Source organism: Pan paniscus, chromosome 1 (genome assembly GCF_029289425.2).
Source record: "Pan paniscus chromosome 1, NHGRI_mPanPan1-v2.0_pri, whole genome shotgun sequence".
Classification (NCBI taxonomy): domain Eukaryota; kingdom Metazoa; phylum Chordata; class Mammalia; order Primates; family Hominidae; genus Pan; species Pan paniscus.
The window spans coordinates 17,461,800-17,484,764 of record NC_073249.2 but is presented as its reverse complement, the minus strand read 5'-3'; the positions used below and the strand labels follow the sequence as shown (position 1 = coordinate 17,484,764).

At 42.4% G+C, this 22,965-nt stretch overlaps 1 protein-coding gene across 9 annotated transcripts in view; it reads left to right on the top strand.

Annotated features, from left to right (window-relative positions):
• Window positions 1-22,965, top strand: part of DISC1 (DISC1 scaffold protein) — a 414,191-nt gene that overhangs the window by 90,478 nt on the left and 300,748 nt on the right. The window contains exon 3 of one of the 9 annotated variants that reach the window (XM_034949018.3): window positions 5,454-6,226. The exons of 7 other annotated variants lie outside the window; for them this stretch is intronic. In XM_034949018.3, the coding sequence (XP_034804909.2) occupies window positions 5,454-5,516 (63 nt within the window). In that variant the 3' untranslated portion in view covers window positions 5,517-6,226. Of the gene's footprint in view, window positions 1-3,862; window positions 4,137-5,453; window positions 6,227-22,965 lie in introns of those variants that run through there. One more of the 9 variants, XM_055102240.2, reaches the window with a different exon arrangement.

The following is a 22,965-nucleotide window of genomic DNA, read 5'->3' as shown; positions in this document are numbered from 1 at the left end:
CTTGGCCCAGCTCCTATTCCTAAGTCAACGAGGGCTTCAAAGCATGGTGTGAATGCATCAGCTGCTCTAGAGGTCCTGTCTTTGGGAGATGAATTGTGGCCCATTAAAAAAAAGTTCTCTAGGGAAATGTGAATAAGTTTCCTGCAAGTCTCAGAAATAAAAACCTTTATGGTATATAAATATTTGAAGGTTAACAAGGTCTTCAGTTGGAGGGAGGCAGGCCCTTGGCAGAACCAAAGGGCATCTCACGAGTGGGTAGAAAGTTATAGGAGGGATTGTTCTTTTCTGCTTTGGTGTTGGTAGTGGTAGCTGGGGGTCTCTAGGCTGATTGTGTATGATCTGGAGTCTGGAGCCTTGCTACAGTTTGAACTGGTCAGAAAAGCCAAGGCCCGCCTCCCTCTGCTGACTCTGTCTCACTGAGCCATAGGCGTGGGGTCCTGCATTGGCCATTTCAGTTTTGCTTGTTGATGAGGAAAGGTAGATCAAGTGGGTCAAGGTGGCAAGGGTCATGTATTCAGAGTAGGGACTGAGTGGAGTTGGAAAATAAGCAGCAGTGAAGAAGAGAGATCACTCCAGCAATCTTCTCACTGCCAAAAGTCTCCAGGTCCCATAGACTGAGCACCATTCAATAATTCTATGTGTTGTATGAACGCATCAGACAATTCCACAACCTCCTTACTTCATTTGCCTGCTTGTCATAGTGTGAGAATTGCTTTCATTGTCCATTTGTTTCTTGACAGTCAAATCTCTTCATTAATAAGAAAAAGACTTGAATTCATGGCACCATTTTATTTTCCAATACTATTGTATAGAATGTCCAAACTAAGATCTAAAGACTATCTTTTTCCCACCATCCCTCTAGAAGTTCCTGATCTTTGTTATATCTCAGCCCAGCTCCTCTTGCCATATCCCCTATTACAATGAATGGCAAGTCAAGCAGAAAAAAGCCTGTGGGTCATTGTGGACTTTCAGCTCTCCCGGGACATGAGCCACTACACCTTTTCGATTTTATCTCTTAAGTATCTCTTCCTTCTGTCCTTTGATCTCATAAGTGTTGTGTGGACACACGCACTCGCCTCTTAATGGGTCCTTGGTTTCTATTTTCATCCCCCTCCAAAGCATCCTTCGATCATCCTTCAATCCTTTTCCAATCATCCTTCATGTTGTAACCAGTCTTCTTTCTAAAACTCATTTACAATTGCTTTTCTACTTCATCTCTCTGCGTGACTAATGTCACTATCACGACAAATGTTAAATATGGCCTGCCATAACCAGCTTCTTGCCCTGGCCCTTGCTTAGCTTTCTAACTTCATTTCTTGCCATTCCTTCCCCACTTCAAGCAACTTTCTCTCTTTTTTTTTTTTTTTTGAGTTGCAGTTTTGCTCTTGTTGCCTAGGCTGGAGTGCAATGGTGCAATCTTGGCTCACCACAAACTCCGTCTCCCGGGTTCAAGCGATTATCCTGCCTCAGCCTCCCGAGTAGCTGGGATTACAGGCATGCGCCACCACACCCGGCAAATTTTCTATTTTTAGTAGAGACGGGGTTTCTCCATGTTGGCCAGGCTGGTCTCGAACTCCTGACCTCAGGTGATCTGCCCGCCTCGGCCTCCCAAAGGGCTGAGATTACTGTCATGAGCCACCGCGCCCGGCCACAACTTTCTCTTTAGTCCCTTGGTCGTTCCCGAAGGCATACTGCCTTGTCCACTGTTTAGTACCTCTGCCTGCACTTACCACCTCCTTCTCCTACTAGGTCATCCAGACTTGGTTTCTGGTTGGTCATGGTGTGGCTCATGCCACAATCCTAGCTTTTTAGAAGGCTGAGGTGGAAGGACTTGAGGCCAGGAGTTGTAGACCAGCCTGGGCAAATAGCAGGACCCCATGTCTATAAAAAATGAGCCAGACATGGTTCTGTGCATCTATAGACTCAGCTACATGGGAGGCTGAGGCTGGAGGATTGTTTAAGCCCAGGAGGTCGAGGCTGCAGTGAGCTATGATCACACCACTGCACTCCAGCCTGGGTGACAGAGCAAGACCCTGTCTCTAAAAAAACAAAAAAGACTTGGTTTCAGTGCCCCTTCTTTTGAGTGCTCGGTATATTCTCTATCCTCATACATATTGTGTTTTAGTATAGCTATTGGCTGTCCTCTTGGCTAAACTGTTAGCCTCCTAGGGAAAGAAAGAGACCCTATTCCTTTTTACTTTTTATCCCCAGAACTTAGCATAGTGCCTGGTCAAAGTAGCCTCTCAAGAAGTGGTTGTTGGATGAACAAGTGAATTCATCTCATTATCACTTATCATCTTATTATCATTGTTACATTATTAATAGCTGATAACTCTACTAACATTAGAATTATAAAGCATTAGCGCTTTTCAGGTCAACCTTGTTAAAAACCTGACTGCAAAGTTCAATTCTGCCATTTGCTAGCTGTATAAGCTTGGACAAATTATTCTTTCTAAGCTTTATTTTTCCTATGTATAAAATGGGATAATAGGGTTGTTTGGAGAATTAAATGAGATGGTGCATGCTAAATATTTGGGTTATATATCATTCAGAATGAATGTTTGTTAAATTATACTCACCGGTAAAATATTTAGGTATTTTAGATCTGCTAGAGATAGGCTTTTTAATCTCTTTGTGTTTTTTTGTTCAAATGTATTTGCGAACTGATTATTTTCTTAGATAATCATTTTCTTAGATAACCTTAGCGCACCTAATTTGATGCCTGTTGAGAGTAGAGAGAAACAAAAAAGCTCACAGCAGAGGGACTTTTTCATATGTCACAGTAGACAAACAAAGTTATTTTCCGTCACAGCCATGTATTGGGCGGAATGACCTTTAGTAGCTGATGACAGCGATGTAGCAGAAGGGACAGTTTTCCACTTGACCTTTATACAATGTGCCAGCTTGTCTCATAACACAAAATAAGTTGCAATTGACAGGCTTGATAGAACACTAACCCGACAGGAGACAGACACTGAAGCAGCCCCTGTTTGCTACAGAGCGTGGCAACTTTCATATACCCATGGGGGCCTTAGGGATGACTACTCCCTAAGTCATGGCCAGAACATTTAGTGTAATTAGTTCTTCTGGGAGTTTATTGTGAGGTGAGATTTGCTCATAATGAATTTTCATTGCCAAGGACTTGGTTACTCGCAGGTACCCCACTATAGTCTTTTGACTTTTCTGTCTTTGTAAGCTGTCTTCCTCTCCTCTTTGCTCTTTGCTTTTACCACAGGATGTTTTCTTCTTTACTCTTTTTAATTTTTTTTCTTTAAGACAGGGTCTCGCTTTGTTGTTCAGCTGGGGTGCAGTGGCATGATCATAGCTCACTGCTGCCTCAAATTCCTGGGCTTAGGCGATCCTCCTGCCTCAGCCTCTCAAGAAGCTGGGATTACAGGTGCATGCCACCACACTTGGCTAATTTTAAAAATTTTTTATAAAGACGGGGTCTCACTATGTTGCACAGGCTGGTCTTGAATGCCTGGCCTCAAGCGATCCTCCCACTTTGGCCTCTCAAAGTGCTGGGATTACAGGTGTGAGCCGCTGCGCTCGGCCTCTTCTCAGCTTTTCTAATGCTTCATTTTTGCCGTTCCCTAACTTGACTACTTTTAGTTTTCTACGACTGGGTGATTTTTTTCCCTTGGGGCTTTCTGCATGAGGGCTAAAATGTGAAGTTCTTAAGTCTGTTCCTTCTCCCAGATAGTCACAGGGCAGAAGTGGTTCTGAGCAGCAGGTAGGAGACGTGTTGTCGTTTCGTTTACAGGTTTGTTGGAGGAAGTTGCTACCAGTCACCTCACGTTGCATACCTAGTTCTGACATTGACTGCATTAATAACCACAGGTAATTTACTTTACCTCTGCAGGAAGTCACTGGAAGGGTTACATTTTCATTTGGGGTGAACAGCAACTGTGGATACGGATCATGAAAATTGACAATGGAAAATGGGCATGCCATTCTGGAACTTTTCCCAGCTTTTTTCCAGAGCCAGGTCTGTCCTGATGTGAGAAATGATGTCCTCATCTGCCAAATGAGTACAATAACATTAGCTCTACCTACCTCACTGGGCTGATGAGAGAAACAGAGGAAATAATACATATAAAAACTGTGCTGATTGAAAGGAGCTATGTCAACATATTAATTCAGGCTGTCCCTGGTTGGAGTATTGTGGATAACGTTATCTGCTTTTTATTCTTTTCCACACTACAGATGGGAAAAAAAAAAAGAAAAAAAGTTTTTAGGAGAGAAAAAATTAGAAGAAAATGTTTAAAAATACTCTCTGGAAAGTTAGAATTCTAATAAAATCCTTAGTACCACAGTTGAGGATTTGGCTTCATGCTCCAAGTAAGTAAATCTGGCTGAGATTAATATTTGATGCATATTTATGAAATCAGATATATCAAAACTGTATCAAAAGATATAAATCTTTTATTTTTCTTAAAGACCTTATACAATGAAATGTTCATTTATATCATATGGACTTGGGGCAGCAACAAAAACTTGGCAACCTGGGGTTGCTGATATTTACAGCTGTTCAACATTTTTGGATCCATGTATTCTCTTCAGAACACCAGAAGGCTGTGCTTTTCAAATTGTGTTCTGAGGAGCCTCAGAGATGCCTTAGGGAAGGCTGAAAGGGAAGCTTCATCCAGAGTACTTTGGTTTCTATCTGTTATTAGTCCAGTAAGATTTCATCTCAAAAAGGGCTCTGTTGCTAAAAAAAAGAAAAAGAAAAACAAACAATGAAAAAAAATCAAGAAGTAAACAAAAATTCTTGAAAAGCACTGCCTTGGCTGGGTGCGGTGGCTCACGCCTGGAATCCCAGCACTTTGGGAGGTCGAGGCGGGCAGATCACGAGGTCAGGAGATTGAGACCATCCTGGCTAACATGGTGAAACTCCATCTCTACTAAAAATACAAATAATTAGCCGGGCGTGGTGGCGGGCACCTGTAATCCCGGCTACTCGGGAGGCTGAGGCAGGAGAATGGCATGAACCTGGGAGGCGGAGCTTGCAGTGAGCCAAGATCACGCCACTGCACTCCAGCCTGGCGACATAGCAAGACTCCATCTCAAAAAAAAAAAAAAAAAGCACTGCCTTAAGGACTTTCAAAAATGGTATCTCAGATATTTGGAAACTATTGTTGAGAGAAAGGAAGAGATTCCTCCCAAATCCGGGCTTCTTTTTCATGTTTGATAGAAGCTTGAATTTTGAGTAAAAAACACAGTATGCTAGAGATGCTTAACCTGGAATGACCATGGTATTTGATACAAATGAGGTTCTGTAGAATGCGGACAGCTCTGCCTGGACTGCTCTATGAAATAGATCTTTCTACTTATCCACACTGGAACAAGTGTGTCCAGCATAAACATCACAGTGCTTCAAATACTGTTAGTCCCAGTCAAGGATGTTATTCTGTGTCCATTCCACTCAGAGGTATTCATTTTCTTCTTGGCAGCTGGAACCAATTGCTTTGGATCCACCATGGAAGCCTCAACATCCTGAACCAAACTCCTATTAATGAAACTTCCCAAATTTAAACAAAGCAAGACAAATAGATATCCACACAGCGTAGATCATGACTTCTTTAGACATCATGAAAAGAAAAAGAGGACCCACGTGGAAGAATACGCTCATTTATGATCAGGGTAGCATCATATTCCTCTCCCTTTTAACATTATTTCAGGGTAGCAGCTGTCTGGATGCTGGCCATGGGCTTGAAAAAAACCAAGTGGGCATTTCTGCCCACTGTACCGTTTCTCCCACGCGTTTCCCAGTCCCCTATCATGGCATGAAAAAACCGCTATTGTTCTGTGTTGGGACAATTAGATTTTTGTAGGGGGGAAAAAACCACCCAAAAGCAAATGGAAAAATATGCTATGATTAATGTCAGTTACGGGAATTAAACTTCGGAGGCCTTTAGGACCATTATGAAGGAATCATTTTCCCCTTGGTGGCAATATGTACTACAGTTGTCCCTTGATATCCATGGGGGATTAATTCCAGGATGCCTGTGGATACAGAAATCCACATGTACTCAAGTGTTGTTTTCAGTGGATATGAAAAGTCGGCCCTCCATATCTGCAGGTTTTACTTGGCGAATGCTGTATTTTTGATCCATGTTGGATTAAGGATCTGGAACCCCTGATACAGACTGTATTTATTGAAAAAAAGTCTGCCTATGAGTAGACTCACATGTTAAAACCCGTGTTGTTCAAGGGTCAACCGTAACTGCAGGCAGAACATCTGGGCAGGAGCTCCTGCAGGAAGACCTGTAAACTCAGGTCTGTGGAACGGCGATGATCTTCTTCCCTTGCTTCCAGAATTGTTGCTGTGAGATCAGGTGCACTGACTACGACCTTACTCTTTGTACAGAACTTATTTCTGGTCTGGTTCAAGTGAACGTTATTCTTTCTGTGCAGTCCCGTGGTTACATCAAAGGTTAAATTTCATATAGCATGTCTGTTATATCAGACTTCTCTGATGGCCTGTCCAGAGCAAACATTTTAAAATATTGGTCCTATTCTGTCTTATAACAGTCTGCTCTGGTGATTTTTGTCTCATCAATTGGATTATGACACTGTCAGCCACTGTTAGTGTTATTCTCAAATTCAGTCTTCCATTCATCTCTCCTTCCCTTCCCTGGCAGACAGACTTCTGCAGCCACTGGGACTGTTGGGGTGAGGAAAGGCAAGAACCGATGTTTCATTCTCTCCCTCCCTTCTTCCTCCCTCTTTTTTGTTGGTTGTGGGGTGGGCTACATCTTCTTACCCAAACAACCGGGAGCATTTGTTGGCAAGTTTATTGTGCCCAGTGCCGATGTCTGGACAATTAATTCCCTAGGTCAGTGGCTTTCACAGTTTGTGATGGTGACTCCAGGAAGGAAACTCACCATGACCCTGTATATACATAGAACAAAAATGCAGCCCACTCTGATATTGTATTTGTTCTATTCTAGTTCATTAAAAGTGAATGTTGGTCTTCATCCTTTAAATGGAAATTGTCACCTGCTAATAGATTGGACCAGTATTTTGAACAATGGCCTTGGTACTTCATTTGGCTTTGCATGCTCAATTGGCATATCCTCTGTGTGGGGAAGGGGGCAGGGCTGCTTCCCTGGGCTGTCTCCTGGGATGCCCAGGGGCCCTGCCTGCCTGCGTGGGTCCTTGGGGACCTAGAAGTTCCTGGTTTTTCATGAAACAGCGGGGCTCTAGAAGAGCCTTTTCCCTTATCCTGACTCTTCCACCCTGATTTCTTCCCGAGGACTTCTTACTATGTTTAAAGATGGCAGTGAAGTGGCCTGTGGGTTCTAGAACCCTGCAAACACAGCCCCAAGTGTGATACCAGTTTACCCTTCTTGTAGACATCCCCAAACTTCAAGGTGATTGTCTTGAAGCCCTTCACCCAGGAGACGGAACCAGCGTACAATAACCGCTGTGCTGCAGGAGAGGGGAGGTAAAGAGTTGTCACAGCCTTGAGCCTAGCTCTTCCCCCAAAGGCAGTCTCTCTTTTCTTCTTCCTTCCTTTAGTCATCTGTGTATAGACACAGACGCAAACTTTTCCTGGAATTCCTAATCTTAAGCAGTCTTCAGTAGGAGACCTGGCTTCAGAGTCTGTCCTTAAACAGTGAGGTGCCCTGTGTCTTTTATTCTTAACTGTGGCCTATCTCCACTCAAATTTTGGCATTTGGCGTTTGGTTGTCAGTGGTAATTTTACATTCTCAAGTGTCACTGTCATTTGGTTAGGGTAGTTGTCAGGGTGGTTCTGAGAGCCAAGTGTGTAGCATAGCTTTGTTGTTACAAATGAAAAGGCCAGTTCCCATTTAACCAGGTACTGTTGGCTTTCTCTACAGGATTTTGTCTACATCCATTAGTGCTCTTTGTTGTCCATGTCACTATAGGAGAGATTCCCCGGGACCTACAGGGTCGCTGTCTGTTTCCAGGATCAGTGAGTCACTCCCTCGTGGCCTGTTATGGCTTTGTGTGACCACAGAGAGGGTCACGGTGGTGTGGAAGCAGGGAGGGGGAGTCAGCCCTCGCTGTGCAGCAACCACAGTGACGTCCCCAGTGATCAGGCTTCGTGGGGATGCTCAAGTCCCTCTTGATGATCAGCTCTAGTGATTCTCATGTTCTGCAGCCACAGAATACATCCTGGAATAATGGTGGTGAGGTAGGAAACTGGCAAGACTTATTTTGTGTTCACAAGCCTCCTGACCCAAACAGGATCTGGTCCAGACAGGGTCAAGTGAAGAAACTGACGCAAACCGGCAGATGGCGACAAAAGCCATCCCTAACTGCCCTTATTGCTCATTAGCATAAGACATCCCACCAGCCCCATGACAGCTTACAAATGCCATGGCAACTACCGGAAGTTACTGCCCCTTTCCTAGGAAGTTCTAAATAACCCACCTCTCAATTTGCACTAGCTCACCCCTTAATTTGCATGTAATTGAAAGTGGGAATAAACACAGTTCCGAGAGCCCATATGTTGCTGACTCTGCATTGCTGCCTATGAGTTAGCCCTGCTCTGCAAGGAGCAGTACGCTTCATGAAGATGATTGCTGTCTAACACCACCAGGTCGCCCTTGAATTATTTCCTGGTTGAAGTCAAGAACCTTCCTGGGATAAGCCCCAGTTTGGGGGCTTGCCTGTCCTGCATTGTTGGTATTTTCCGTTTGCTGAGAAAAGTTCAGTTAGTGCTGCCTGAGCTGGCTGAAGGCCCTTCTGGGCTGGGTCCATATGCCCAAGAGAGTGACACTGGCTGGTCTCGGGGGTGGTGTCTTTGAGGGAATGAGATTGGTCCTACAAGTGCTGGAGAAACTGCACACTGAAATGGTGTAGCCTAGCATTGTTAGGGAGTGGCAGATAGGAGCAAGAGGCTGAAAGCAGGGAGCAGACAGGAAGGAGCACATCCCCTTTCCTCCTCCAGCCTTGCAGTCTCTTTGGAGCTGGCAGCAAAGTCAGAAACATGGTTGGTCTACAGAGGTCCAGCCTCAGCATCACAAAACAGAAGATAAAAAGATACGTTTAGAGGGGAGAGACAATAGCTTAATAACAGGCACAGCCCCAAAATAACATTTTGCTTTTCCATGTTATGAACCAAGTGAGAGATAACATGAAGGCATGAAGAAGATGGAAATCTAAATATCAGCATCGTTCCTGATAACATAACATTATGGAATGTGGCTTGGGTATATGGCAACAATGGGCTTCCTAATACCAAACCCCAGAACAAGAATTGCCCATGCAGCTGTGGGCAGTGATGAGCTGCAGGCACCTTTTTTTTGAGGCCTGGCCTTGTAAACCTGAGTTTCTGGAGGAGCAGAGCAAATGAGTGCTGCCCAAGGTCACCTGGCCTCCACCAAGGAGGGAGAGAGGAAGCACTGAGTTACACATGCTCAGTCTTAGGTCCCAGTTTACCAGTGGGGAAATTCAGTCTATCTCCCTGGACAGGTGAAAGCAGCGGGGCAACAGGGAAAGCCCCTCCTCATGGATACCTAAGGGCAGGGAAGACGGGCTGTATTCCCTCCCTACATAATGTAAAAGACAATATTCTCAAAAGCAGTTGACACAACAGGGGCCAGTTCTTATAAATTGATAGTATCACCCCAGAATGTGTTTGGGCAAAGGCAGTTTTATAAGTGGCCACATGATCTGGTTCCATGACATGCTGCTTAACTGCTCTGTCTTAATTCAGGAAGTGGTTTTAGAATATCAAGAGAAGAGAGACGGATGGACTGCATCATCTTTCTAGAAATATCATATCCATAATCACATCCATGATCTCTCTCTTAGCCTATGATGGACAAATAAGGGTCTGCAGTGAGATTTTACCCTTCCCTGCAAGAATCTGGGGTGTAACTATTCAGGATTATTCATTAAGAGAGGGCTCTCAAGCTAATAGAATCAACCTTGGAATAAGGCTGGCATAGTAATGCAGTCAGTACTTGGTAATTAGCAATATTATGATTCTTTTCTTAAAACACCAGCTCATCCATGCCTGCTCCTGCTTGTCTTCAGGTGTCTGCAAGATGATAAAATGGATGAACATAGCACATGATTATCCGTGGAATACTCAGAAACTATCATCTCTCGTGTTATAGCTTGCTTTTTCTCTATTTTTCATGGACACCTGTGCTTCTCACTCTAATTTTACATTGCACGCCTATAATGGATTCTTATTTTCTGTTACTGATATTTTTGCTAGTGTATAAGATAGAATTTCATATATCAACATGTCCCAGTATTCCTCAGAGGGCTTGATGACTTCCAGGTGGTTCAGAACCACTGATGCCTGGGGCCCTAAGGGGAGACTGCTGCATGTCCTACATGTGTGAATGGAGGACAGAGAGCAAGTTTAGGACAGGGGGCATGTATGGACATTTTACATTTTGAAGAAGTAAACACTGGGCAAGACTGGCCATTAATTCCTCCTCTATTTGACCATCCTCTAGGTGTTGGGACTCACTGAATTTAGGCTGAGTTTCAGAGAGACGCCCCTTGAGTAGAATTAAATCTGAATCAAGAAGCAATTAAACCCATGACAGCAATCTCTTGGAATCATTTTTACTTTTGTAACAACTCTTCTACTTGTGTTTTTCAAAACTCTTCACAGGCATTCTTTTCTCACCATTTTACAATAATCTGGTGGCATGAGTTGGTCTAGTGTTATTTTTCATATGTGAGATGAGTAAAGTGGCTCTTAGAGGGGTTAAATAGGGCCTGGTGTGGTGGGTCATGCCTTGCAATCTCAGCGCTTTGGGAGGCTGAGGTCGGAGGATCGCTTGAGCCCAGGAGTTCGGGGCTGCAGTGAGCTATGATTGTACCACCGCACTCCAGCCTGGTGACAGAGTGAGACTCCGTCTAAAAAAAAAAGGAGGGGTAGGGGGGTGGTAAGAAAAAACCCTAAAATTATATTATAAGATTGTTTAGGATGAATCCAGGACTAAAATCTGGGTCTCCTGACTCTTAAGCAGATAAATCAGTTTTAAAACTTGGTTTTTTTTTCGTATGCTAGAGGATTTCATACAAAGATGGAGGAATCATGCTGCATCCCTTTAGTGTTTACTTGATCATTTTATTCCTCTTTAGAGGTTTATCTTTAGGATCACATTTTGTGCCATCTATGATGTTAATCTTTAAGATGCTAGCTTAAAGCATTATAAAGCCAAGATTTGTTTTTTAAAGTGTCTAAAGAGAATGTCTCTTGTTAAAGTGAGACTGTCTTCTCATTTTACAAATCCTAACTGCCTTTTACAGCACACAGTGCGGTAGATGTTCGGGAGGCAGCCGCCAACAAGGCACAATCGCCCACTGTCTTCAGGGGCCTCTGGCTTAGTCCTCATGCTCCTGGATAGCACCTACCAGGAGTTCCCATCTGGGTCCAGGAGTTAGGCTTTAATACCTAGTAAGAGTCATTGAGCTGCCAACTATTATTTTGTAGCTCAGAGGTCTTGGAGCTCTATCCCTGGAGTTATACACTTAACCAGTGAAGAGCCTAACGGCCAAAGATGTAACTGCTTGACGTATGAAACCACATGGTGAACTTAGTTTGTTCTACCAAGGACCTGAGGTCTTTCTTCCATCTGCATTCTGTTACTATTGCATTTTTGCTCTGGAAAATGTTCCCATTTAATGAAATTTTATTTCTAAAATCTGCATGGCATCTGAGGAGTTTGAGAAAGTACTTCTAAAATGTGTCCTGCAGAGCCTTCTACAGTGTATCTTTCGGCTTCTCCTTAGTATTTATAGAGGCATATATATATATTTTTATTATGCTTTAAGTTTTAGGGTACATGTGCACAACGTGCAGGTTTGTTACATATGTATACGTGTGCCATGTTGGTGTGCTGCACCCATTAACTCGTCATTTAACATTAGGTATATCTCCTCATGCTATCCCTCCCCCTCCCCCAACCCCAAAACAGGCCTGGTGTGTGATGTTCCCCTTCCTGTGTCTATGAGTTCTCATTGTTCAATTCCCACCTACGAGTGAGAACATGTGGTGTTTGGTTTTTTGTCCTTGAGATAGTTTGCTGAGAATGATGGTTTCCAGCTTCATCCATGTCCCTACAAAGGACACGAACTCAACCTTTTTTATGGCTGCGTAGTATTCCATGGTGTATATGTGCCACATTTTCTTAATCCAGTCTATCATTGTTGGACATTTGGGTTGGTTCCAAGTCTTTGCTATTGTGAATAGTGCCGCAATAAACATACGTGTGCATGTCTTTATAGCAGCATGTTTTATAATCCTTTGGGTATATACCCAGTAATGGGATGGCTGGGTCAAATGGTATTTCTACTTCTAGATCCCTGAGGAATCGTATAGAGGCATATTTGAGTCCAGTACATACGCAGGTTCACAGTGTGCTAGAAGCATTGCTCTTTATTAGTTATTCTTATCACTGGCTGCAGTTTTGTGATTTCTGTCTATTAACATTGCCTTTGAATTGAAGGTCACTGTTTTATTTGTATTGCTGCTCTTCAGCCAAAAGAAAATAGCTTCATTCTGCTTTGTTCCAAGAAACTAATATTCTAGCATGCTTTATGCCTTCTGATTGGATTTCATCCAAATTGGAATAGCTCAGGCTAGTGGAAATATTTTATTTAATCCTCTAGGGTTTTTTTTTTTTTTTTGACTAGCTGTTGTATCTTGATACCTTTACATCACTCAAAGAATTTAAGCTGTTCCTGCTGCCATGTCATTAGCCAGAGACCAATTTTGTACAACCCCCTTGGCTTTGGGCCTAACACTGGTATGTTCCATTTGTCCATTCCAGAAAGGGATGTACACGTCAATGTGGTTTGAATTATATTTTAAAAAATAATGATGATGGTGGTTGCTCAGTGGTGCTCCTCTGATAGTCTGAATTCTATTATAGATGAATGAGCTGAAAAATATTCTATAAAAAAACAATTATGTCTTAAAAGATTATAGGCTGCAGCAATTACCACTAAAAGGGTGAGAGAGCCTGTAGTTTTTGAGCACTGACAAGCAGATACATCCAGCTAATTTTTTGTGAAAACACCAGCAGAGCAAATTACTCATGAAAAATCTATTCACAGGAATGAATTAAATGCCATGTCCAGTTTAACAGTGAACACTGACTGCAACCAAAACCCAATAGAGATAAATAATGAATGGCATTTGAATTCACTCATTTGTATGATTCCAAAAATAGCCTCAGTGCCAATAGTGTTTCTAATGTCCAAAACCCACTGTAGACATGGAGAAGAATAAAGAAGCCAATGAAGAAGAAACTAAAAAAGTGACCATTTGGATTTTATTTTTTCTCCACATTCCTGCAGCCAGTCACATTGACCTTTTATTTTTATTTTTTATTTTTAAACTTCAGATTCAGGGGATACATGTTGTGCAGGTTTGTGACCAGGATGTGTTGTGTGATGCTGAGGTTTGGGCTTCTATTGATCCTGTCACCCCAAATGTAGTTAGTGAACATAGCACCCAATAAAATGTTTTTCAATAGTGCAGTTTCTACAGTTACTGTTAATATGGAATTGGCCCAATAACAACTGGCTGAATGTATAAGTTGGATGATTGCTTGCCAGAAATTTCCCATGGCCTTGTTGGTAGGCTGGGGTAAGATATGATAATATGCTATAAAGAATTATTCTTTTAATTTCTCTCCTAGTTAGACTATACCTAATAAACTTCAATTTTCAGCGCACAGAATTGGTCATTTATCAGCTGTGCACCTAGATTGCTAAGTGAGTTAGTCCTAGCCTAAGTAATTAACCCATTTTGGTGATGACTGAATATATGTCTAAATTCAATTAAAATGAAGAATATGGTGTAAAATTATTTTTATGCAGGAGAGCCTGCCATTACATTTTAAATAAGAGTTTCTCTTTCAGAGTTTACATATTTTTAAATGGCTAAAAAAAAAAAAAATCACAGTTTTGTTTGTAGGCATGATCTATCACATTTCCCTGTATAACCCCAAATGGGAAAATGGAAGTTCTAGGTTCCAAGCTTGGGTTCCTGAATTTCACTTTAATATTTTAAGGATTAAGAAAGAACCTTGAAAGGATATTCTGTTGTAGCCCAGTTTTTAGGCAGTATTGATGCAGGAAAGGCAAGCCCCAAACTGGGGCTTAGCCCAGGAGGGTTCTTGGCTTTGCCCAGGAAAGAATTCAAGGGAAAGATGGTGGTAGAAGAAAACAGCTTTATTGAAGTGGCAGTGTTATAGTTCTGTGATTGCTCCTGCAGCTTAAAGGCAGTTCTGCAGTAATATTTATACCTACTTTTAATTACATGCAAATTAAGAGGTAGTTCATGCAAAAATTTCTAGGAAGAGAGTGGTAACTTCTGCATTGTTGGATCATTGCCATGGAAAGGGGCAGAAACTCTCAGGTGTTGCCATGGCAATGGTAAACATGGCATGCTGGGCCGCCTGTCTTTGAAAAGGTGCTTCCATTGCCTCCCTGTTTTAACCAGTCCTCAATTTGACCTGGTGTCTGAGCCCCACCTCCTACCTCTGTCTCACTCTTAATACTTTGTTATATTTTTATTAATATATCAAGGTTATGTTAATTTTGTGCACTGAAAGAGCTGTGAATTTTGCAAAAGTTTCCAAATTAACTGAGAAGTGCCACCAAGAGATATAGTCTATTCAGTTTTTCCAAAAGCTGCTTTCTTAGCACATATTCCATTTGGGCATAATTTTAGCAAGTTGACTTATAAAGCGTCTTTAAGTGGAATATTTCTTCCCCTGCCTCACAGCCAAGGCAGTGGCTCTCCCTGGCACTGTGCAAACCCTGAGCCAGACGCTCTGCTCTCAACAGTTACAACAAAGTCACCAGGTAGATCTAGTTTCACTGTCTCTTTCACTGTCAAGGAGACTGAGTTTGTTCAACATCTTGCAACTAGTAAAGAGTAAAATTAAGGTTTGACTTGAGACAGCTTCTTCAGAACTCACACTCTTAAATCCTGACCCTATAGTGTGAATACCTTGGACCCCTGCTCAGCCATAAAGTCCTCTCTTGCCCTCCACCGTCATGAGGACTCTCCAAGGTTGGATTGACTTGAAGGCTACATGAGAAAGGTGGGTGGGTGCCTACTTTACAGTTGAGTTTGATAGCATAGCAAGGCTTGACAGATAATGATAACTAGCTATCTATGTGCCTAGGGTTTCTCATACATCGCATCATGAATTTTTTTACAACCTTGTGTCCAGTGTATTGATCAGAAAGGTCACAGAGACAAGAAGTGCCCCAGCAGGAATTCAGACCCATCTCTGTTTGGCTTCATAATTTATGCAAATCGATCCCAGACAGAATTCTACTTAGAAATGCCTCAAGATACCAGTTGGAAATTATCTTTCATTTCTGAAACTGGAAATTAAAAAATTATTTAAACAATGCATAATCATTGTAAAAATATGTAGGCATTGGGATATACAGTATAAATAAAAGAAAAATATCCTTTGTAGAGATCCTTTATAGACATAGCCACCATTCATATTTCGATGTGTGTCCTTTTTGACGTTTTTCATTGTGTGGCTGAGTGGCATTTTGTCTTTTGCTATTTCTGTTGGGTTCTCTGTATTATGGCTACTTGGATATGATCTAAGGAATGTTCCTCTTTCTCCAGTAAGTGCTTTCAATGCATATGTCTTAATAAACAGGTAGAAAGTTGGATAGTTTGCTCTTTCTACTAATAAGTAGGAGCCACGATAGTAGTATTGTGACAGTGGTGATAGTGGTTGGAGTGCTAGCGGAGGTGATAGTAGCAGTGGTCGTGGTGCTGATGATAGTATGTGTGAGAGATGAGTTGATGGTGTAGGTAGTGGGAACAGTGGCAGTGGTGGTAGTGGTGATGGTAGAAGCAGTGGTAGTGGTGATAGGAGTGGTGGTGGTGATGATAGGAGTGGTGGTGGTTGTAGCAGTGTTGTTGGTAATGGTGGTAGTGTTAGGAGTGGTGGTAGTCGTTGTGGTAGGAGTGATAGTGGTGGTAATGGTAGAAGCAGTGGGTAGTGGTTTTAGGAGTGGTGGTGGTTATGGTAGGAGTGGTGGTGGTTGTAGCAGAGTTGGTGATGGTGGTAGTGGTAGGAGTGGTGGTGATAGTGGTGGTAGGAGTGATGGTGGTGATGGTAGGAGTGGTGGTGATGTTTACTTGGCAAATTCTTGCTCAGGAAGAGTGTAGGAGTGTTGTTGGTGATGGTAGGTAGGAGTGGTGGTGATGGTAGAGGTGGTGGTAATGGTAGGAGTGTTGGTGGTGATGGCAAGAGTGGTGGTGATGGTAGGAGTGGTGGTGATGGTGGGAATGGTGGTGATTGCAGTAGGAGTGGTGGTAGTGGTAGTGAGTGGTGGTGGTGATGGTAGGAGTACTGGTGACTGTAGAAGTGGTGGTGGTGGTTGTAGGAATGGTGGTGATGGTGGTGATTGTAGAAGTGGTGGTGATGGTAGGAGTGGTAGTGGCTGTGGCAGTGCTGGTGATGGTGAGAGTGATGGTGGTAGTTGTAGTGGTGATGATGGTAGGAGTGGTAGTGGCTGTGGCAGTGCTGGTGATGGTGGGAGTGATGGTGGTAGTTGTAGTGGTGATGATGGTAGGAGTGGTGGTGGTTGTGGCAGTGCTGGTGATGGTGGGAGTGATGGTGGTAGTGGTAGTGGTGGGAGAAGTCATAGTGGTGGTGATGGTAGGAGTGGTGGTGGTTGTGGCAGTGCTGGTGATGGTGGGAGTGATGGTGGTAGTGGTGGGAGAAGTCGTAGTGGTGGTGATGGTAGGAATGGTGGTGGTGGTGGTGATTGTGGGAGTGGTGGTGGTGCCATGAGTAGTGGTGGTAGTGGTGGTGGTGGTGATTGTGGGAGTGGTGGTGGTGCCATGGGTAGTGGTGGTGGTGGTACGAGTTATGGTGATGATGGTAGTGATGGTAGGGGTGGTGGTGAAAGTTGTGATGGTTGGAGGGTGGTGATGGTAAAAGTGGTGGTGTTGGTGGTAGGAGTATTGGTGGTGGTGATGGCTGAAGTGGTGGTGGGGGTAGTAGGAGTGGTGATGATGATGATGACCTGACTGGTGGTGGTGGTGGCCGTATTGGTGGTGTTGGTGATGGTGGGAATGTTTGTGAGCACTTTCCATTGCACTTAAAAAGAAGTGGACAAACTCATTTCTCTTGCCTGGACAGTTGTGAGTGAAGATGCCTCCATCCCTGAGTCTGAACCATAAGCTTGGACCACATATATAAGTGATTCACTTTTCCATAGCATCTGTGAAGACATACTTATAGAAACAATGTATAGTTCTGAAAATCTGAGGGTTTAATGAAAAGTAGCAAAAATTCAGTTGGTCATTTACTTCCCTGGGACATTTGATGATTGACATTTGGTGAAAGAACACTTTATTGTGAATCTCTTTGAAGTGGTGGGGCAATGAGTATTTTGGAGGTGCCCATAATCAAGCTCTTTCTTCAGAAGCTTGTGATCCTGAAAATTTTGTGTTTTCTGTGTTGTCTATAAACTGCAACTTAAGGATGTTTGCAAGGCCTATTGGCATCACGTGCTCTCTCTCTCACGCACACACACACACGCATGCGCACACACACACAAGCTTGCTAGAGCTTGCCAGTCATATGACACACTCAAGACCTGGTGTAAGTACTTTTTCTATTTTAGTCATTCACAACTTAACTGGTTTACTTGGCAAATTCTTGCTGGGGAAGAACACTTGCTTCAGAACCACATATCCCACTGAAATGTGTCAGCAAAGCAACAAATATGTATCAAGAACAAGGCAATAGGCTAAGTGCTGAGTGGGCAGATATCACAGTTAAGTTATTGCTTGTCTTCCAAAATTTTTGTATCATCTCCAAAGGTTTGTTTTTCCTTTCATATCACAACAAAATGATTTCCCAGTCTTCTTTCCACACATTGGGCAAGCTTAAAATACAACATTTCTAAAAATCCTCTTTGGTGTTCCCTGAAAAGATCTATGAGCTATGGAAACCAAGCTTACCCTAAGCTGTTTAGCATTAAGAATTTGAGGAAACAAAATCTCCACTTTTATGCAGAAATCAAAGAGTAGCATAAGTAACTTGTAGGTTATTTTAATAATACAATAATTTTCTAAACAATAAACAGCTCAAATTTTGTAGCTGGCTTTGTAAGTAGAGAAATTGAGGTAAAGTCACTCAAAATCACACTGACTGATTGAATGTCAAAACTCTTAGTTCTTCCCAGGACTTTTTAAAAAACATACTTTTAATAAAAAGTACAGATAATATTTACATATTTTGTATCCTGATTTATCTTGTAATATTAAAATATTTCCTGTTTTCCTAATTGTTCATTGACTTACTGCATACCATTCTATGAGTGGATATACCATAATTTACTTAACCATTCCCCTAGAATTGGATCTGAGGCTGTTTCCATTTTGGAGAGTTTTTTTTGTTTGTTTCTGTTGGCTACTGAATACTTCCTATGGGAAAGAGGTGGACGTGGTGGAAAATGAGTTGATAGAATAGTTTGCATTTGTATAAAGCATGCAAATATGTATTTCCAGATATGTCACAGTGAAAGGATAGAATCTTTCCTGTAGAAAGAACACAGAGGTTAAGAATATAGGTTTTGGAGTCAGACAGACCTTGGCTTTATTTCTGAATCCACATAACTGTGTGACTAATTTTGAAAATTTTCTCGAACTTTCTATGAGCTTCTTTCTTTCATTTCCAAAGTGGGAGTAACCACTCTCTCGTGGGATCATTGTGAGGATAAAATGATTGATATGTAGCAATGTGCTTGGCACATAGCAGTGCTCATAAAATTGTTGCTATTTTCTATGTTTATCTTATTCCTCATCCAAACTGTAACACTCATTCATTTATTTTAGTTTTATTTTTTTGAGTCGGGGTCTGGCTCTGTTGCCCAGGCTGGAGTGCAGTGATGTGATATCGGCTCACTGCAACCTCTGCCTCCTGGGCTCAAGCCATCCTCCTACCTCAGCCTCCTGAGTAGCTGAGACTACAGGCGTGTGTCACTGCACTTGGCTACTTATTTGTATTTTTTGTAGAAATGGGGTTTTGCTATGTTGCCCAGTCTGATCTTGAACTTCTGAGCTCAAGTGATGCTCCTGCCTTGGCCTCTCAAAGTGCTAGGATTATAGACATGAGCCTCTGTGCCCAGCCCCATTCATTTATTTATTCAGCATTCACCAGTGGCTGTTGCATGTCTGACACTGAGCTTTTTACTGGCAAGACAGAGCTGAATGAGGCTGTGTTTCTGCCTTGTGGATCCCCCAGTATCCAGGGACCCAGATCAAACAGATAGGCAAGACCTCTGTGTCACGGAGGAAACTACAGGGGAAGGTACTGCTTTGGGAGTGGCTCTTGGGAAAAGTAATAGCAAAAGCCCAGAGGTTAGCACCGAAAAAGATCAAGTTCAGACTCTGCCTTTGCTATTTTCTTGCTGTGAGGCCTTGGGTAAATTACTTAAAGTTTCTGAATTTCACTTTCTGCATTTGTATTCTTACTCTGCAAAGTGTTGTGAAAGAATATACATATAGCTCTGGGCATGTAGCAGATGCTCAAAAATGATTATTATGCTTGAAGTCTTCAGTGCCCCAATCATGGCTGATTTTCATGAAAATAAACTCAACAAACTCCAGTGTTCTGAAATGTCTGAGACTGGCTCAGCTCTGCTCAGGTTAGTCTGAAATACATTTTATTACAGTCTAATTCTCTGCAAAGTGGTCATCCACACATCTTGTGTATGGTAATGTGGAATTAGAATATTCAGCTCTCAGTGAATTTCATTTATTGGCCATTATGTAAAAACCAAAGAAAAATGACTTATGAAGACATTGATTGCTTTGTAGCTTTAAAAGACCTCCTTAGAATTAGAATGGCTACACAGCCTCTAAGAATATGGTCTACACTATATATTCTGTCATCCTGCAGACACAACAAGGAAGTGGGAATCGAATCTATTTAGCAGGATGTCTTTATGTGTGAAGATTTCTTGCTGCTTATAAATGCTTATTTGATTATTTATTCATAGATGTAGAAAGCACTTTTCTTTCATTCTGTTTCCTCATTGTCACCCAAGTAAGAGTCACTTATTACTGATGTGCTAAAGAATAACAGATGAGCATTGACCTTCAATTAAACATTAGCAAATATGTTGCAGTAGCATAAAAAATAACATCCACTTGCTTCAGAATAGAATGAGATGATGCTTAACATTTCTATTGCTGAGGTCCTACGAGTAAAACATGTTTGTTTCATAAATAGAATTTATATTATCAATTGGAACATATTCTTCAATGCATTATTTTGCCTACTGCTTAGGAATATCTTCCTTTGTTAATTTTGAGTTATTTTATTTCTACTATTCAGCCATGCTTATAAAATGCAAGTCGTATTTCTAATATTATTGCTGTTCTTTTAGTCAGATGGGTTCAACCACATTTATTCAGCACCTGCTGTGTGCAGTACACTTGTCAGCATGCTGGTCTTAAACCTTGAGCTATAAACTGAAATCACATTAACAATGTCTAGAGAAAGACTGCAGAGATTTAAAATAAAGAAAAGTCAGAGAAAGGTGAGTTATGTTTTTTTTGACCACTGGGCCAAACAGAGAAAGGAGAATAGGAGAGAAGGTTTTCTTAAAGGCACAGTAGGATTCACACAAATGAGGAGACTTAGAACAGAAAGGTCACAAATACAGCACTTGTAGTGCTGGGGATATGTATTAATATTTTAAAAAAACAACATATTTTGAAATAATTCTGCTCTTAAAAGTCACAAGTATGCTACAAAGAGCTCACATATCTCCCTCGTTCTCATGCCTGAGCTGGCTCCTTCCTGAGCTGGATACATACACCCGTTATCAGAACGTTTTTCTGACCACTTGAGGGCAAGCTGCAGTTTTATTTTTATTTTTATTTTTATTTTTTGAGTCAGGGCTTGCTCTGTTGCCCAGGCTAGAGTGCAGTGGCATGATATCGGCTCTCTGCAACCTCTGCCTCCTGGGCTCAAGCCATCCTCCCACCTCAGCCTCCTGAGTAGCTGGGACTACAGGCATGTGCCACTGCACCTGGCTAATTTTTTGTAGAGATGGGGTTTTGCCATGTTCCCAGGCTGGTCTTGAACTCTTGAGCTCAAGCAATCCTCCCACCTTGGCTTCTCCAAGTGCTGGGATTACAGGTGTGAGTCATGATGCCCTGTCACTCCTAAGTACCCCATTGTGTATGCCCCCAAACAAGGACACTCTCCCATGCACCCAACCTGCAGCTTCCTCCAAGTCATGAAGTCAGCATTAATACAACACTCTTCTCCAGTCTACAGACTCCATTCCATTTCACCAAGCATCCCAGTGATGCTCCTTTCTCCTTTCTGACTCAGGAACACACATTGCATGCAGTTGTTGTAGCTCTTAAGTTTCCTCCTGCTTGAGCAGTTCGTTAGTACTCAATCGTTCTCTGTCTTCCATGTCCTTGAAAGTTTTCAGGAGTGTAGACCTTACATTCTGTTGGATGACCTTCAGCCTGGGTCTTTCGGATGTTTCCTCATGACCGGGTTCAGGTCATGCAACCCTAATGAGAACCTCTTGGAAATGATACTGTGCGTTCACATCAGGTGTCACACAGTGTGGACCCCTCCCGCCACTGTGGATGGTAACCTTCATCACCCCATCATTGTGTGGCTGCCTGGTTTCTCCAGCACTAAGTTCCCATGTTTCCTTTGATATCTGAATAGTATGTTGTGGGCATGATAGTCTATGATTATTCTGATGCCTACTCCCCATCAAACCTCCATTTCATCATTCATTTCCGTTAGTCAGCATTCTATTAGCATGGATGTGTTGGTTCCGATTCTATTCAATGGGCTGTACTTTATTACTATTATTTTGATTCTCAAAGTGTCTCAGGTTTGGACCAGAGGAACTTCTTCAAGGTGTCTCTTGTGTTCTATTGACATGTCCCCATCTGCCTTTGAATACTTCTTAATTTTTTTGTACAACAGGATGCTGTAGACACATCTGTACTGCCCCTGCCTCAGCCCTGGCCTCAGCCATTTCTCCCAGGAGCTCTGGTTCCTTGTATGGATGGATGGAGTTTAGAAATCAGGATCTGTGTGCTTGGTGTGCTCATGGCTACTGAGGTGTCATTACTTATAGGCCTTCTCAGTAGGTAAATATAGAAAATGTGTGTAAATGCACTCATATGCTTCCTTCGCTATTTCCATATTCACCTGTGAGTTTGCATATTAAAAACTAGTAGTTTATGCTAATGTTTCCTATTCCAGTGCAAGTCCTTAGAATCTTTTCTACCCTTCCCCCTTTCCATGATTATATGAACATTCTCCAATAATCAGGAATCTGGCCCTCTTTATCTTCATATCCTTAACTCCTTCATTTGTTTACATATTTCTCCATGTAACCTATCTCCCATTTATCCAAGCTGTCTTCTCCATCTGTTGCTGTGTTCCCCTCAATGTGCCTCATCCCCAGGCCCTGGCAGGCTCATCACCACGTGTGCCACCAGATGCCTCTGTGTGGCAGCCCCTGCATCCTTGGTGCTGGTGAGTGGACCACCTGTGTGCTCCTGTACAGGCTCCCAACTTACCAATGGGGCCGCTCACTGCCACCTTTTCTGCACAGGAAGAGACGAGAAGGCCCATTTATGATTTTGACCCCAGTCCCAGGCACTGAGTTCTTCAAGGGCCAGGAATGTGACTTGTTGATCTTTGTAGCCCAACAGTCTAGCTATGTTGATTTACCCAAAGCATTATTAATTGAGTGACAGATGAAATAATAAATAAACATGGCATTTGAAAGGTGAAAAAGTCTTGTCAATCATTTTCAAACACTCTCCTCTCCCAGAGGAACCATTTCCACATCATCTGTATCACATGGACAAAGATTGCCAATCTGGGTAAAGCTTCCTCCTTCCCCCATTGAGGTGTGAAATGGACTGAATGCTTGTGCTCCCTAAATTCCTGTGTTGAAACC